At 32.9% G+C, this 19,102-nt stretch overlaps 1 protein-coding gene across 1 annotated transcript; it reads left to right on the top strand.

Annotated features, from left to right (window-relative positions):
- Positions 1-648: 648 nt before the first annotated feature.
- Positions 649-18,790, top strand: LOC128226441 (corticotropin-releasing factor receptor 2-like). Its single transcript, XM_052936319.1, has 11 exons — positions 649-793; positions 10,831-10,932; positions 11,193-11,275; positions 12,161-12,276; positions 14,565-14,691; positions 15,245-15,401; positions 16,311-16,444; positions 16,722-16,807; positions 17,621-17,756; positions 18,116-18,157; positions 18,344-18,790. The coding sequence occupies exons 1-11, from the start codon at positions 649-651 to the stop codon at positions 18,788-18,790; spliced, it is 1,575 nt and encodes a 524-aa protein (XP_052792279.1).
- The last annotated feature ends 312 nt before the right edge of the window (positions 18,791-19,102 follow it).

Below are 19,102 nucleotides of genomic sequence, written 5' to 3'. Positions count from 1 at the left end.
ACGTTCTAAGTAGTAGGGTTATGAAAGGAAAACTGTTCAGTGAAAATTAATTTCGAGTTGTAAAGTAAGCTGAGAATAAGGTGGCGGATGTTATACATCGGAAAATCAATTCTGAGTTGCAGTCGTTCAAAAGAGTGTCATCAAATAAAAACAGAAACTTTATGGAAGATGAATTAAAGTCTGCAGATGTTTGAATGACTTAAAAAAATGAAAAGTAATACCCAACGTATCCTTAAAGTAAACCATTTAGGAAGGAGTTGTTTCTTCTTTTTGTGTAATGAATAAGACTTTGCATTTTATTGGTGTCTTCCATGGAAATTGGAGTTGTTATAATGTGCTAAAGAATTAGAAATGATTTAAAAGTGATTTGGATAGTGAATAACATGTTTTTCATAAATGGTTATCAATTAACGCACAAATGGCTTAGTCAGTAGTGATGACAAGGAAACTCATTTTATTCCTAATTAAAATAATAGTTATTGTTGCAAATACATAAGTAATATTAATGCTGTATTATACGAAGTGCAATAACACGAATCATTGTCCAAAAAAACGTACACAATTTAAAGGCAAACGAGGATACTAACTTTCTTTGAGAAAGTGATTCAATTGCTTTGGTAATTAACGATAGCGTCAAATAGATTCGACATGTTGGAGACAAGCCTGGAACCGGCCACTGTGAATGCCACAACTCCGGTATCCGGCCTTTTGGACAGTAATAATCCGAAATCAGGGTCGGGTGATGTTGATATGGCCACCCTCTGTTCCCAAAGTATGGCAAAAGCTTTACCAGGTAAGCACTTCATAATTTATCAATTAATTTTAAACAGGCTATTGAAGTAGATCCAAGGTACAAACCCGCGCGTATTTTCCAGCTTGTTACACAAATAATTTCAGAATAAATAAAAAGGCGATAATTCAAAAATCAAAATTGAACATTTAAACAATAACATTTTTCCTAAGCTGTATCCGCCAACTTGGATTTTAGCCTCTTTATTTTTGCTGTATCCTTCAATATAATGCTTCTCATTGTAAGTCCTTACATCAACCGACACTAATTAAAACTTCAAATATAAATTTGTTTTGTTATATTCCTAATAGCTATAGTTCTAATGTTTTCCTATAGTTTATTGCAGCAGTATGTTTGCGTTACAAGCTGAACTAAAAAGCACTTTTAACAGATGGTCCACAGATAAAACGTACTGAATTGATTACAGTCATAGCAAAAAATGTTTACAATCAATGAATATGACAGTTTTCTTGAATATAGATCACCGACTCAAAGTTGACATTTTTGAGCAGGAGCAGTTTTGCATTTAGGCCATGCCAAAATGTTTTCAAGTGTCATTTGTCTACAAGGTATTGGATTTTCGGAATCGCTCTTAACAAAACATTTTTGTAATATAAAATAATATGATAAGACTAATTGTTGTATATGCTCTTTAAAAAGAAAGTATCATTGGTCTAAACAGCCATCGACGAAGCAAAATATATATCATATTCATTTTAGGTTTTCTCGTAATCCTGATATAAATATAAAACGTCAATTTATTAATAGAATTAAATGTTTTCCCTGGTTTGGTTCTTAGTTTTCATTTCATATTCTTATTGGTTTGCGTATATAACGTGAACAAATCAATTGCAAGGCTCCCATTGTTTTCATCACCACCAAATTTAAAAAATACACACAGTGTTACTTCCCTTACAGAACAGTAATCACTTCCTATGCAAATCACGTGACAATTTTCATATCGATTGTAAATTATCTTTACTTTTAGTATTTTTGTTTTAAATTTAACCTCAATGCATCGGTTTTAAATTGTGAACTTGTAAGCGCATAGTTTTGTATCGAAGTTAAACATAGCCGGATTGATTCCCGCATACGTGTGTATTTGTTTGTTTTGATTGGATTTGTTTGCAGAACCTGATGATGAACATCTAAATATGTTTATAAAAAACAAAAGTGATGTTTTCTTAACAAAACTGTTTAATTGTTAAGAACAATTCAATATTCTGTGTTCATGTTCAATTGTTCAATGTTCCCCAAGTATTTGGGACATCTGTTGTGTAGGCGTCGGTTCCGCATAATTATGCGTTAGCATCATGCATATTTATGACCGAGCTGTTAAAAAGCCATTTAGGTATGTAGTGCATTTGCACACGGTTAATTGAGAGTTTTGCAAGATATTTGTGTTAAGCATAGAATCTGCAATGTGAAGTATTTTTGACGGCAACATAATGAACCTCAGCTACTTGTTTAAAGCTTTGTAGTTCATCTTTGCCGTGTTTTTACATTTTAAATGATTAGGTTTCTGTCATTATTTTTTTTGTAAAAATATTGACTGATCAATAAACATTACAGTTCTGTAATAAAACCAAAGAGCTTAACAGCTTTTTACAATAAGCTCCTTTGTTTTTTTTCAAGCACATCAGATATCGAGCGTATTTCTTTGTATTATAAATATGTTGCAGTGGATCTCTAGAGTTAATTCTTAAACTTCAGCTGAGTTTCTAAATTGCTTTATTCAAACAAGAGAAGGGTTTCACTTGAAGATCATATTTTGATTCTATTCACGAAAGTGAGATAAATAGTGATATAATTACCTGATGATGTTATTCTCCTATTTCTATAAAAATAAAAAAAGTCAACAACATATGTTTGCATTATTGTTTAAGATATCCCTTGATCCATATCCATAATGATCAAAGTAATATTGATTGTTCTTATTTGTCGAATCGCCAAAAGATAGATTGTGATTATTAAATTCGTTACATTCTTGTTTCTCGAATTAGTGTTGCGATTTAAGTTAGTTTTCTTAGCACTTAAACTGTCACCGTGCTGTTTGAAATAAGAGTATGCCTGGATATTTAACAAAAAAAGCATCATTCTTTTTAGTTTTTTTTACACGGTATTCTAAAATAAAACTTTATTTAGTTTTTATTATAGAAGGTAATGTTCCACTTGTTATGAAGCTTTTCTTTATGAAATGAATGTTTTGTGTATAATATTTACCATATTATTGTTTTTGAGTGAAAATCATGACGCACTTTCAGTCAAAGAGACTACGTGTAATTATTATCTTTGAAAAGAAGAAATGATTTGCAAACAATGAAAACTATATTTTTCACTCGTAATTTGCTTTTAACTTATCTATGTATAAATTGTGGGTGCATGTTTCTGAGAATAACATAGCAAAGGCGAGAGAATGTTAATAAGGCTGGGCAAGTGTTGACGGTATTTCAGAAAATATCCTTTAATTATATACGTTATCATTTGTAAAGAAGTCTTTATGAAGAATAAGCATTCCACCAGCTGCGCTGGGCTTGAAACCTTTATCATAAATATTTAATAAACCACAAGTGCAATTAAACACTGTTAATTTCTTCATTAAGCCTATCTTCTCTATTGGACATCTAGAATATAAAAAAGTCTGAGCTGCAGGTATATACGAATAAGGTGCTATATTTTGAAATTGTCTTCTTCTTCTGTGCGTACTTACCATTTATTAGTACAAATATAGTTACTAAATATGATCGCAAGCATATGATGTGTTTAAAATTGAACATAATCTTCTTTCGTAGAAATCCATGCTTTGATTCATAGAATTTTATTTTTCAAAAATTCGAAAGTAGAGTCAGTTGCATTCGAAAATATAAAATATTGCTTTAAAACTGGCTTTTGTTTTACACGTGTATGGTCGAGGACATTATAATGCAATTGGAACTGAATGCATTCCAATAATTGTTTTATTTTGCAAGCACTAAATAAACGTTATACCATTGCAGCTGTGTATTACCTTATTGTTATAATACATTAGTGAAAGTAAATTTAAGTTAACCGCTATTAAGCTAAAATAACGCTTATATTAAAGCTTAAATAACTGTTACAACGTAGTTGGTATTTGCACATTACATAGACAGCGAAGCATGTTAAATTTATAAAGAAATATAATCCATCGATTAGGTGCAGTACTGTTTGTCTACAATAAATTCACAACAAACTAGATCAACATAATGGTAAGGCTTTTATTATGTATTAATCGTAGAGAATTGAACATTTTAACCGTTGGCTTTAATTTGTTGTCATTTACCCGTGAACGAGCTTTACCGAAACAGCTAATGAGGGATAAGACAATGATGGAGTCGAAGAGTGTATAAAATTTACACGCACAAAAAAGATCGACGCTATAGACGATACAGACGGGTAAAGATGGGTACGATGCAGCTCTTCATAGACATATATGTGCAAAGTGCAATGCAATCAATTCATTTCAATAAAAGAACTGGTGAAGCACGCTTTGCAACTTCAATACACGTGATGAATAAATCAGTAGCAGTCGATGTTTGTTACAGAAGAAGTAGACATGTTCACGTTCTTCTTATCTCTGGTTAGCCGCTACATTTCAATATGCCGTCAAATGAATTAGTTTCATTCTTTAACTATAAATTATATTGACCAAGGAGAATATATTCACATAGATAATGTCCCAGTTGTTCGTATATTCGCTACATATAATCGATTAGTCTTCGGGGAGGACCCAAACACCTCCGTAACAAAATAATTATGAGCCCATTTAATCATGGGGAAAGAGAAGCATGTCTAGATTAACGCACCCCTAAGTGCCACTCCGCTTTTATCTTATCCTGGATCTGCCTTGATCTGAATGAAATTTGACATATTGAATGATTAAAACAATAAAATGGCAAAAAAGCATTTAACAAATGGAATCTACACGTTTGCATGGAAAACCCTTTTCAAACCATGTTGTATATATCACCAAAAAAGAGAAATACTCTTTAGTGGGAGATGCTTTTCATTCGAGAAAATTTAATTATATGAAACTCACCAGGAATGAGAACCATGGACACTATGGAAAGGTAAAACATATTTAGACTTTTGTAATGCTGTATTGAATGGTATTTTTTATTTTATACACCATGTACATTAATTAAGTGTAAGTGCAACGTTTGATTTCCTATGATATAAGAATAACGAATAATAAACTAATTGTGTTGCTCGTAAATCATTACAAAAAATATTTTGTTACATAATTATTTAAAGGCCCTAAGCAAAAGAATCTTTCGAAAATCATGCTAATAATATATGTACGCATAATGACATTATTTAAATGAAAAGAAAACACACACAAAGTCCGTTAGGCAAGTGTTTTACATAATCCCCGTCGAAGACCCTTCCGAAGATTTTCAGGACGCCCAATTACAGTTTTACCTCGCCAGTACTTCTAAGATTGAACTGCAGAAGCAGCTCATTAAAGACAAAAAGAGACTTTAAGTTATAGGCGTCAGCTGATGAAAAAAATGACCAAAGCTCTGGACGAGAAGGAACTTGGCATGATTTTTTTTTATCAGCAAACCCAAAAGCCAATCTAAGCGTGAAGTGCTAATCAGAAATATATCAAATACAATCCTGGAAAATGCGACGCCTTAGTATGGCTCTGGCGTGTCTCCCATGTCACCATTGTCACCATCGATCACATCTGGTTATTGCTATATGATTGCAATTTTATGGTAATATAAATAAGCATAGCACATGCCGAAAATCATCTAAATATTTGTGCTGGTGTTTTTCTTAACCCAAAATGTCATAATCCTGCAAGTGTTTTTTATATTGACAAATTAATTTGAAGCTAAGCAAATGCTTTATATACTAGAAAGTGTTTCAATGCATCGCTTCCTTAACAAAAACGTTATTCAATGAGATTGTATATGTTTACTGGTAACACACAGCAGATGATGCATGCGCATTAATGAGCTGCAATAATAGAACTAGTGTTGGAAGTGGTATACTGCTTGTGTTTGATAATTAATTGACATGATGAAGCAAAAATAATCAACAAAATCAACTGTTTGACAATTTTTGTTTATCTGTGTATTTGTACTTCTCAATGAATAATCGCGAATCTCCTCTTCCAACGCCCAAAATGTACATACTGTTGTCTATAATGAGTTGTCTGGTCCTGCACAGCGCCCCGTTGAACTGCATCTTCATTATGCCCACAAGACACATCAAGAACTTGTATATGATATACCTCGTAACTTACTGTTTTTATGTTCGTGGATCATTTAGATAATTCATGCTTCCGGACTTTAAAATGACAATAGTACAGCAGACGAAGCATTTCAATGACGTTGTTTTTCTTTCTTACATAAGCATAAGAGGATCAAGTTACACTATTCATGTTCCTGTACAGTGAGGAAGTAAGGTATTCCCGCACTTTCCTGTTGTACTTGTTTACCGATTCTACCATGTATTGAAGGTGGTGACCCGCTGATCTTTTTAAACTTCAAAGTAACAACATCAACTTTATGTTCATGTGATTTTGCTAGCAAATTCTCAACGAATATTTAATGGAGTCATTAAGCAACATAAATATTTAATGAACAATTGATATATTGAAATACTATCTTGATTCATCACTAGTATTGGATACTTCTTCACAAGGGTTATTTGAAAGTCAGTTACAATTGAAAACATCGACAAACGTATAATGTGGGGAACAGAAAAAAACATTATGAGAATAATGTCATGTTTATAATATATTAACCGTTGTATACATTGATAATGTTCTCAAATATGTTGCTAGCTTAACACAACCGCTAAATAAATGATATGAAGAGATGGAACACCAGGAATAGGACGGAACTGTAAACTATGAGATGTGATCATCGTTTGGCTAATGAGGAGTGTTACTCCGACAAAATCCAGGAAGTGAATATCCAGTTGCTTACAAGAGAAAACCCTTTTCTTTCAAACAGTGATCACATCTAACTTGATTGCTTTCCGTTTTCTTGTCACGTAATTACTTTTACAAGTTACCAAATGAGTGGAGAAGTTAAAGAAAAAAACATTTTCGGACGCTTCATGAAACATATGCCCCTGATTTGTCTTAGCAGTCATTGACCGCCAATTGATAGACATATAGCATTGACAAAGTTGTTATTGTCCTCACTGAAAGCATGAACGACGATGATTGATCATCTTTGATATAATATTGACTGTAAATAAACATGCAAATATTGAAGAAACGAAACACTTTTGTTGAGAGCCCATAGTTATTTTCTGATGAATTGTAATAATGGGTGTGTTTTTGTCAATGGCATTTGTAAGGCTGCATTTTATTAAGTTTGTCGACGATATCAACATTTGCAACAATTAAAATTTAAAGTGTTTCATGCTATGAATTATGAACTTATCAAAGCAAGTTACTCATTTTCTGTCTCTATTTATTTCTTCTGCGGCATCAACTTTATCTTTTTTCAAGTGCATACTCTTTCAACCCCTTCTGGTAGTAACACCATCATGTGTAAAGCAGTGAGTTCTTAAAACAAAGCACTTCAAGGATCTTGGAATCTCACTTTCGAGAAATGTTTTGATAACTCTACAAATGCCACTTTACCTTGATTGAGAGTGTTTTGTTTGTTTTCTTGTCAATTATATCTAGCCCGTCACAATTAGGCGGAGCGGAAACCTGTAACGCCAATTCCTTATACGCACTTCATTCCTTTAAAGTTGTCAACATGATACAAAACACTTACGTAAGTCCATGATAAAACATGGTAAGAGTTCCTGTTTTTAATAATAACTCAACTTGGGCGGAATAACTATTACACAATAGCTGTTATACATAAGTTGGCGGACAGCTTGCGTTGACAGATTCTTTGTTAACTAGAAGCGGACTGTTTTGTAAGGAGAGAAAAAAAACAATACGAGGATTTTATAATATTTTATATTTAGTTAATGCCTTCTTCTTAACGACATTAAAAGAACCTTTGGGATAACCATTACCATAGTTGTCTTTTATTGCCATAATGAAAGTTTATCCGTTCTAGTGTGACAATATTTCAAATATAGAATATTCCTGTTACCTTCACATTGATGAAAGAAATCATTTTCTTAATATGAGCTGTTCCGGTTTTCGTGAGTGTTGTCCAGAAAGTTATCAAACACGGTCATTTATTTTCTTAAAGTATATATCTTGTTTCTTATACTTCTTTTCTAATTATCTACCTGATTTTTTATCAAATGTTATTGCAAGAGATTGATCTAAAAGGATAAGAATAGAAAGATTATTGTTTCAATACGTATAAGCAAATTATATAACAAAACCTATGATTTCAACGACCATATTTTAGCGCAAACAGTATTACATATATTTAATAATGCTGCTTAAAAATGTCTGAAATATATATATTGTGTTGAAGCCATTAATTTATCGACAATATTAATGTATAAAGATCAGGTCCCTGCAGTATTGTTAATGATATGGAATTAAGCGTTCTGGATTTATATATCTATTTGAAATAGTTACGTTGAATATTTTACGTTAATATTCTAGTTATCCCATTTAAGATTGTAATTGTTATTTCTTAAGTGCATAAATATATACAAGATACCAATCACTATGTTACAAATACGCGTTATTTTTATATGAAAAGGGCAATCATTTTAAGTGTTTTCAATTTATTGTCGTTTATGTTACATATTAGCAATTAGCAGGAAATATCCATTCAAATAATTAAAAAAATCTATGTGGTAACAGAGCATAAGAAAATAATGAATAGTCTAATTAGTATTAGATACTTTAATGCAAATAAAAATGTTACAATTTAAAGCTTGGTACTATTACAGCTAGCGTTAAAAAATGAGAAAATCATTAAAAAAATACATTCAAAATGGGAAAGGCATATAATTGGCAATGGTATGTAAAGATAAAAACCCTATTTACTTCTGCGATGTACGTGTTTCAGTTTGAGCAAATGTACGTGCATTAAAATTTATCAATTTAATTCAAATGCATTTATTGTTTAGTTTCATTTGATCAAACATTCTCACATTTTGGAATCCCCAAATATTACAGTTGAAAGCATTTTACAAACAGCAATGCATCTTGGGGAATTATTATTAAGAGTTATAAAGGCAGGGTATGGGCTAAAGGGGCAGTATATTTTAAACTACGGGGTAAGTAGGTGACAAGATATGTGATATACAGAGCGAAGCCCGAACTCGAATATGTTTGTCTGCGCCCCGTATATCCAATATCGGTTCACCTAGTAACCCCGTAACGCATATATCACGTTGACAACCAGTTTACATGCTTACATGTTTCATTTATTCATCGGAATCGGAAAATAGACGTCATTTCGGTTCGATAAAAATTTGGTGACCCAATATGGAAAGATATGGGGTCACCGCGTGAAATAGGTTGATATAAATATGTTTTTTTGTTTTATTTTAATGGATTATTATGCTCAACTCTTTTTACTGAAAGGACAAAACCAAAATGCATATAATTTGTTTGAAGATAAAACAAATATAAGTGATAAATTCACGTAATTTTAATCGGGTAGTGTGTGGCCACGTAGCTATTAATGAACAAGAACATTTATAAATGCCAATATTTATTCATGTTTTTTTGTTATTAAACGTCGAATAAGTAAAACATAATAACGCATTGAAATTAAAAACCAGACTTTTTGTATCAACATAAAGTGCCTGCTGAGCGTTTTTTAGTCATTTACACGGACTATTGATGTGATGTCAATGCTGTCCGTATAAATAATTGATTTATGTTGTGTTATTGTGTTGGATGCTTCGGTCAAGTAGTTTTTTTCTGCATCAGACGCGATTTGTCAGTCCAGTTTTCTTTACAATCCGAAACAAGTTTTAATTGCGACACCAACTACTTCCTATTCTCAATTTCCTTTCCAGCCATAAGCTTTAGACATCACCTCCGTCAATAGTCAAGCAGATAATCCTTTGCAATAAGAACTTCAGGGAATTCGTCGTACGATTCTCCACACGACATTTGATGTTCGGCAGATAAACAAGATATTTCATTAAGAATTGAAGATGATTTATGTGAACATATTATAAATAATTCATCAGATAGAACCAGGACTCTTTCTTAAGGGGAAAACAAATGAACGGGGCTTGAAACAGACTCGCTCATGTGTTTGCAAAATGAACTTTTGAATGACGAAATAATATGTTTACGGCTTTGTTGTTGCGTGAATTGTTGATTGACATTACCACATAATGTTATCAATGTATTCTAAAACATGTCAAAATATCAATTACTATTGTATACGTCCTTTTTTACTTGACTGGCGTGGGATCGATCCCCACTGAAACCAAAACACTTTTTCATACTATTATTGTATTATATTTGCAGTTTTGATATCAAAACGTAAAATAATGATACAAATAGTGTATACAGATACATTACCAGGACAACTATTTTTAGGTTCAAACACATAAGCGAGTCCCTTTAAGCCACTAATGTCAGTGTCTATTAGGACTAAACCATATACCTCTAAACCTATTCTTTGTTAAGCCACTGGTACTATCCCTGCATGTTCATGTTTCAAACCAAACAATATTATTTGAAATTGTTTGAAATTACCACCAATTAAGGTACTACACTGCAACCATTTGTGTGTGGCCCATATGCTCCTGGATTTCAGATTATATTTCTCTCTGAACTGGAACACGAACTAATACTGACAATCAACAATTATGCTCTTAGTTTACTATCTAAATTATTGCATTAACGTATATGTGTAAGTTTATCTTTTTATATTATATAATATTAATATTTCGGAAACATACATGCTAGCATTGTGCCACCGTATCTCTCGTGGTTTTAACTGATATTAATGGTGTCCCTAAAGTCGATATTTGCTACATGCAAATTCATCTAGTATATACCAGCTAAAGTGGTCATCCTTTTTGCACCACCATAATGACATTGCTTGTGGTCCCGATGTATAAGAAATATTTACATAATGAAATTGTCCTTTCTTTTACAGGCTACTGCTCAGCAATCTTCGACGATTTCCTCTGTTGGCCTCCAACTCCACCAAACACCACTGCAGAGAGTTCACACTTTTGTCCGATCAAGAACACGATTGGTATGTTATCATATAGATTAATTTTAATATACAGTTTTTATGTTAAAACAAGGTATAATCATTAATATTTAACGTCTTTTTCGCACCTCCTACGCTGAAATACGATTTTTATCATATTGATACGTTAAATCGCACTTAATAGAAGTTGTATCATAAAAAACAATACATGAAATTGAGAGAGAAAAAACATGGAGGGAAGATCAGTATGATTAAGAATCGCGGAGGTTAAGAAATGGTTATTGAATTATCCATGGTTTCAGAATTGGCCTACCGAGTTTGCCCCGCCAGTGGGAACTGGTCACAGGAAAAGTCGGACTATACACAATGTTTGATAGCTGAAGAGGTAACAAAAGAATTGCTTCATATTTTATACTGAAATATAAACACATAACCGCCTTGATATACATTGGACGATAATAACATAATTATATACTGTCCGGATTTGTATATTAAGTAAACTATGTATATATTGTTATTCATAACAATACCGAATCATTCATTTAGTATACCGCGGCTCATTCACGTATATAACTAAAATTGCATTTAGAGAGTTTATGAAACATTAACAATTTGTGTGCTCGTACCACTACGTGTCAAATCAAGAAATGTAAAATAATAGAAGATTGGTTAATATGATCATAGTAAAAATAATATAATGCAAAAAGAAACATGAAGTTTACCAAGACATGTATATTATAAGTATTCATGAACAAATCGAAAGAGAACGAATACGCTACAACTAGGTTTCTCTAAATCAGCTTTTTAAATTAGTACTCATAGTATTCATAATACATTAACCAGTTTTCTACACATGTTTTGTGTACTAATTTTTAAGACAATTACATAGTAACATTGACGAATCATGTTACATGGTAATTTATCTTAGAGCGTTACAAAAACTACTAAAGTAATAAACAAAATCAAAACAATACTTATGATACTTCGCAGTGGTTTATATGTATCAATATAACGCATCTACGTGACAAGTTCAGTAGCGTTTAATTCAAAACGATCTCTTTACAGGCACAATAAACATGGCTACCCACTGATAAAATGCAATGCAATAAGAGACAAAAACAAAATTTGCATATCTATATATCAAAACTAGTACATAAATAGTAGTTGTAAACAGAACAAACTTGAATTAATGTGACAGCAGAGAAATGCGGACAAGCAAAACTTATATATGCCTTGAATGGGGCTAAATATTTTTTTTTTTATATTTCAGAAAACTGGTTTGATAGACGGCAAGATTGCAGCATGGATGCGGGACATATATTTCACCCTCAGCATAGTATCTCTGGTTCTTCTTATTGTCACATTATTCATCTTCATTTATTTTAAGTAAGTACATCGATTTACACACAATGTAGGAACGATGGACTTGTTTAAATGATACACTGACATTCAAATGTCGTTGCTTGTTTTTTACATTTCTTATGGCAACTTATGTATCGATACCTTTGTACAATACGTGTAATAGGGCCTGAAATTGTAGTTAGGTATGTTTATAACTGACAACATTATAACACTCTCAATATTACTGTTGTAAACTGTTTTACAGACAATTCAACAGTACAAAATTCGGTGATGGGAATCAACATTGTAACACATATGAAAGCCTAATTTAATTTAATCGTAAGGTGCATTCATTTTGACTGCTAACTCTTATGTAGCCTTTCTACATGTTTTGCTTGTGAACGAGCTACTTAAACTTGAGGTACGAACATTTAACCACAGTTTACTTAATGTAACATTATTTCACATGATCAAACATCAACAATACTGTTTTGAAATATATCCGTATTGTTTTGTGTTAGAATGCGATAAATGGCCGCTGTTGTGGTGCAAATTTAATGCTTTTGCCGAAGCCATTTCTTCCATTCCTATATTAAATGTATATAAACAGTACTTAACTCGAGTTTGAATAGCATATACTATCTTTGGCAGTCTTGAGTTTTGAATGTTTAATATTAACTGTATTCGTATCATCATTTTGTTGAAGTTCTGTCAGAAATCATGTGAAATACAACCTCTGTGTTAGCAGTGTTTTTCATATTCGTTATTCCAAATTCGAGAAAAAATGCATAAAACAGAATGTCTGTATACATAACCGTTAAAACCAATCCTGACCGGTAAGCAGACACTCGGCTGCTAGATTATCAATAGGTAAATCATGCACTGCGTTCAGTTTTTTGTCAATAGTTTTGTAATATTTCACAACTTTGACGCAATTCTCGATACATTTTTATGGCACGAAACCAAAGAAAACAATTTATAAACATAGTTTCCCATGACACAGAAAACAATCATTCATTCAGAGAAAGTTTTATTAGGAACTGACAGGATGTTGATTCAGAAATGAAACATTAGATTTCTTAAATGCCTCATATATGATTATCTAACTGCTGGCAACGAGATACATTCCCAAAGGTTTAGATGGTTGATCTATCGTTCCAAAGAATATTACATTAACAGCTGCAAAACAAAATACATATGAACAGCGTGTAAAATACACGTTGACAACTAGGAAACAGCGAATGTAAATGTAACATTTATTTAAAGTACCCATCTGTGCTTAAACTGCATTAGATGGTCCAAGCCTTTCTAACAAGGGATTTAAATAGTTTAAATTGCTTTAGTGGTTGCTCACTAACAAAAGTCAACTTCTGATTATGTGCTATTCAAAGGTGACTTTTACATAATGCAATCAAGTATTTATGAGAAAATAAGGCTTGTCCAAAGCACCTGGAATCATATGTTTATTCCTATTTCTTAACAGTTTCCTGTTTTATCGCATAGATGAACCGAAAATGAAAATAATACGTTCTCGATCTTAAACTCGATTGATTTTACCACATTCCAGCAAAGCAGGATTCACAATTTGACGTTTTTTTCTGTTTTAAAAGTGCTTACTTTCAAAATTAATGAGTTGAATGTGATGATTGAAAAAAGGTCATTAATTATGCATAACAAATCTGAGTACTCATGATGTTTAAACATTTGTTCCCTCGATAATTATCTCAAGCATATTGACGAAAGTTATAATCAACATAATCAACGAGATCAACTCAACTGAACTCAATACTCATGTGAAAAAAACTACAGAAACGAGCTCAGTAGCAAAAAAATAATCATAAAACCGATATAATGGCACTGGGTTAACGCCAAAGACATAGAACACAAAAACAAAACAATCACAAACAAGAAACATGGAAGAACAGCAAAAAACTCCAAAAACAGCACAGTGCATAATACTACATATCACAAACTAGGTATGTTTATCAAGGATTGTTAGGTACTGCATTGGAACGGTCAGTAAAATGTAAATTTACTGGGTGTTTAAACCAGTTTACGTGCACAAACCTCACTCTTATCCCAACGATTCTAAATAAAGTAAAAACGTAAAAGGTAAATCTTATCAAAGTATACATTAACTTGAGGAAACTTTATAACCGAAAAAATAGAAAATAAAATTATAGGTAAACCCTAAGGAATTCAATGATAAGAGATCCCAACTCTATCTGCAGACGCGGGCATAACATTCAGAGCACCTAATTCTCCACATATAACGATTTGATACAGTGCTAATACATACCGATTAAAATAGTGTTTTTTTACTATTTTGTCAGGTCCCTCCATTGTAGTCGGATCTCTATACACAAGCACCTCGTCGTCTCATTCATCTTACGTTTCATTATGATTGTCGTGATGACGGAGCCATACGTAACCGCTAGAACGCACTCGTACAGAGACATCGTAAGTATGCATCTCTTTCCATCAAACGGTATTGGTTAATGGCGTGAACGCAACTTAATAAGTACCGTGCAAGTACTTCTTTATCAATACAGAAGAAATATCTACAATGTGGAGGAATAATATGCTTACAGGCACAAGGCCAATTACTAGCAAACATTAAACGAGAGACATACAACGTATAAAACAGCACATACATACCACAAATGCACTACAATATCTGTTTTAATAAGATATTGCTGTTACCACAAAAGGCAAATAGTGGTATTAAATAGTAAATGATGACTCAACAACACACTATATTCTTGTTCCAACATAACGTATCAGATGCGATTTTCCGATCGTCTATAATTCATGATTTATATGAAGTATCAAAGAGGGCCATATCGATGATAACCGCGTTAACGATGAAATTCCATTGGAATCATCAGAAACATATGCATTCAACAATGCCGTTGGGAATAAGGTTTAATAGTTTGCGTCATCAGAGTTTAATACTATCCAAAGGCATACTAATTATTTGAGGAAAACACTGAAGGTTATCCACTTTTTTCAGCCCTGGATGTGTAAAACGTTCACCGCGCTGTCGCAGTATCTGACGTTGGCCACAATGTTCTGGATGCTGGTCGAGGGGTTCTTTCTCCACCATAGTCTTGTGATGGGCGTGTTCAGCACGAAAGCGCCCTTTAAACTCTTCTACGCCATTGGCTGGGGTAATCTCTTGTGTGTTTTGTTAAGAATGCTAGACCCATTACCAGCTGGTTAAAGGTTAAGAAGGTGTTAGCATTCCATATACATATTTAATTGTTTGTGATATATTGCATTGGTATATAATTTCAAACCCTTCCTCTACTTATAAAATCTTTCAACTTAAATAAAGACATCCAAAATTCCCCAAATTCTACATTGAATACCTTAGTGACACACGGATAATAAGATAAACAAATAAACGACCCACACAAGACAAGACACTCAGACAACGATGACAACGTCTATCGAAAGAAGGGTTTAACCATTGGAACTCCATCTTGGCATTAATTCGTATATAATAAGAGAAACGGATATTGTATTATAACGATAGGTATCAACATCTCATAAATGTTCATTTAACATGAATAATTGATTGCAAGGTGTAGAGAACCTTCGGCAACGGACAAACCGGCATAATTATTCTCTATTTTTATGAACAAACTGTGCAGGTAAGCGGCTTGTAAATGATGCAGTCCTGTAACATGCTATGTGGTCGTTGGTTTCATTTATATTAAGGGATTAATTCCTTTGATCCTAAATTGCACTGTTGAAATAATGAACAAAAGTATATGCACTATTGTCATATTAATACTCTCCAAGGAAGCGTATCAAACACACAAAGCGTTAATTCATCAGTCTCCGTTTAATTGAGAATGAAAAGTGACATGAACTACGTTTAACACCGACCGACTATGGCAGTGTTTTATTTTTTTATAAAATCATGAAGACATATCAAATTATACTGGCATATAAGAAATTTACCCTGTTTGTAAGACTTCTTTGTATGAGGCATGAAACTTATGAGGCTATGTATTGTATTCAATTGATAGCGAGTAATACTATTTATACAAGCAGTGTATTATTTGTTGCAGGATTACCATCGCTATTCGTCTTGAGTTGGTGGCTTGTGTTATATTTCACAATAAACGAAGTGGAGTGCTGGCGGGGGTACTCCCAAAAGAACAGTTTCTACATCATATCAATACCTTTTATGCTTGCCGTAGGAGTAAGTCAAACAAACATACTTCTAGTAGATACATGTTTATCTCTTACAATACCGCAAATGATCTGCAATTGTTACATTTGTGTTAATATAACATATTACGCATGTTTTAGGTATTATAGTATGTGTAAATAACATTCATGTTTCTATTTAAGTATACACTGTGTATTGCATTTGTCAAGAGAAACCGCAAGCATTGATTTTCAGAAGTGCTGTTTTTTATAGTAATACCGTTAAATTGTTTATTTCTGATTCATTCTATTTCCTGAATTTATTTCAGATCAATCTGATATTTCTCATCAATATAATCCGCGTCTTGGTGTCTAAATTGCGTGCTAATAATAGAATAGAGTCAGCGAATATGAGGTAAGTTGAAAGGAACGCCATAACTAGTTTAAAATTTAAAGCAATAAGATTTGGAGTTTAAAGCTGCACACTCACAGATATACCATTTTTACAACTTTTTGTAAATTTTTGTCATGGAAAGAGCAAATATATGCGTACATATCTGCAAACCAATGATAATAGATCGATAACAAACAACCAGATCGCAGATTTCCATATTTCCGTTCGAAAATTAATGTTTTATGGCTTAAACCGTTGCTAACGGTTACAGAAAAATGCATAAAACATCAATTTTTAAACTGTAAAATAAAACTCGGCGATCTTAGTTTTTGTCAGCAGTCTTATATAACTGGTTTCCATGGACTTTCGCAAAAATTGGCTAGTTCCAAGACATTTTTTTTTTAAAAACGTTCAATCTGTGAGAGTGCAGTCTTAAGATACAAACAGGGTTATGTATTAAATGGGAATGATACATACCGCTTTTCTTAAAAGTAATATCACTAATTTTACAGTGTGTGTAACAGTGAGCACCACTCGTAACACTGTTCTTTATGTATATCCAATTTGGTAAACTTGCCATTATTTGCGTAGTACTACATACTATCGAATTTGATACGCATGCATTTATGATGAACCATCTAGTATATACGGATAGATGGCAATATGTACGGATAATTTTGCGTTTTGCTGTCTGTAAAAATATACATTGTATAGTCATAATAAAGCAAACTATGAAAGCTGATAATGTTAAAATTGTTCATCTTGACAGACAAGACTACACCATGGAAATTGTATTTATATCAACTGTTTCAAATTACAATTTTGTTTATTTAGGAAAGCAATAAAGGCAACTGTGGTGCTAATGCCATTGCTGGGTTTGACCAACCTTCTTTTCTTCGTCAACCCGGGCACTAACAAGGACATCGAAACAGCGTACAGGGTCACCAATGCTGTGTTGACGTCATCACAGGTAAATATGTTGACGATTTAAAGAAACGTTACATTTCTTAATAATAGGTTATTCGCTATACATGTTGGGACACATATAATGATCCCAGCAGATAGATTTTAACAAATTGATATCATCACTGACTTCGTTTCGTTGAAAAAACACGGTATTTTGAGTGGCTATAAGTACATGCGCAAAACACACGACATTATAAGTAGAAGTTTAGTGTGCATCGTTCTGATGTCAATGTGATATTCTTGTTCAATTAGTTCCAATGGGTTCTAATAAAATCAAGTATTTAAGCTCTTTGTTAAACACCGTCATATTAAAGCTACTCCTTTTTTTAACATAAAACAATTGATGTGTTCGCTATGTTTCAGGGTATATTTGTGGCAATATTGTACTGTTTCCTAAACGGGGAGGTAAGAGAACGGATTTTAATTATTGATTTTCGTTATAATTCATTTGAAAACATATTGTTCCCCTTCAAATTTCGTCCGAACTAATACTATAAAACAGGTTCTTAATAAGGTTAATAACGTTGTACTTCTCTATACAAATACATGTAATTACAATGAGTATGTTTTGACCTTAAAATCATTTTCGAGGTGAGACGAGTCATTAAACAGAAATGGTTCCGCTTCCGCCTTCGCCATGGCATGCACAATGATCGCCGTCGGAATTCACGTACATCATCGTTTTTCCTCACATCTGCAACCGAAGTGCATCCGTTACGCGCACTTAAGAACAAAATGTGTCCTGACCTTGGCCAAGCTACTAAAATGGAAGACATTGGTGAGTTTGACGACAAGTGTAGTGATCTGAATGGCTTAAAAGCTACCCACGACCAATGCTGTGACATAAATGGTACTAACGCTAGAAGCCCACGTATTGTACAAAGTTTCACCTTTGATAGTGAGAAACATGGCCAAGAACATAGGCCTTGTTCGTGTACATGTTGTTGGCGCGTGGAAAATGCACCCACTTCCTGTTGTGTATATTGTGATGGAGTCGATAATCACGAAAACCATGAGGACATTGTAATGTCGCCCTAATATAGTGTTTGGAGTGATTGACACTATTCTTACAGTCATGTAAAGAAAGCGAAATTCATCATTTGCATGAGAGTAGGTTTGCTTTCTAGGTTACTAATATTCTAAAGATAAGGCGATGCCTATTGGTATTTGATATATATATATATTAAAATTTGTTTAAAACATATTTTATCATTCAAAAACAATTCTCTATTAGCCTTTCAAACAGTGGCTACTACCTCAATTATATATTTATTACGTACTAGTTTTGTTTGTGAAATTGTATTTATTCTATCAGTATGGCTAAATTGTCTCATTCTATGCGCTCCATTT

The sequence above is a fragment of the Mya arenaria genome, chromosome 1 (genome assembly GCF_026914265.1).
Source record: "Mya arenaria isolate MELC-2E11 chromosome 1, ASM2691426v1".
NCBI lineage: Eukaryota > Metazoa > Mollusca > Bivalvia > Myida > Myidae > Mya > Mya arenaria.
The sequence above is the reverse complement of the archived record's forward strand: the minus strand, read 5'-3'. Positions and strand labels throughout refer to the sequence as shown.

Bases quoted from the DNA above. Each gene is read 5' to 3' on its own strand.
- LOC128226441 (XM_052936319.1), top strand. From the start codon at position 649: ATGTTGGAGACAAGCCTGGAACCGGCCACTGTGAATGCCACAACTCCG. The intron at 14,692-15,244 runs GTAAGTATGCAT...CACTTTTTTCAG, and splicing joins CGCACTCGTACAGAGACATC to CCCTGGATGTGTAAAACGTT. The intron at 18,158-18,343 runs GTAAGAGAACGG...ATCATTTTCGAG, and splicing joins ACTGTTTCCTAAACGGGGAG to GTGAGACGAGTCATTAAACA.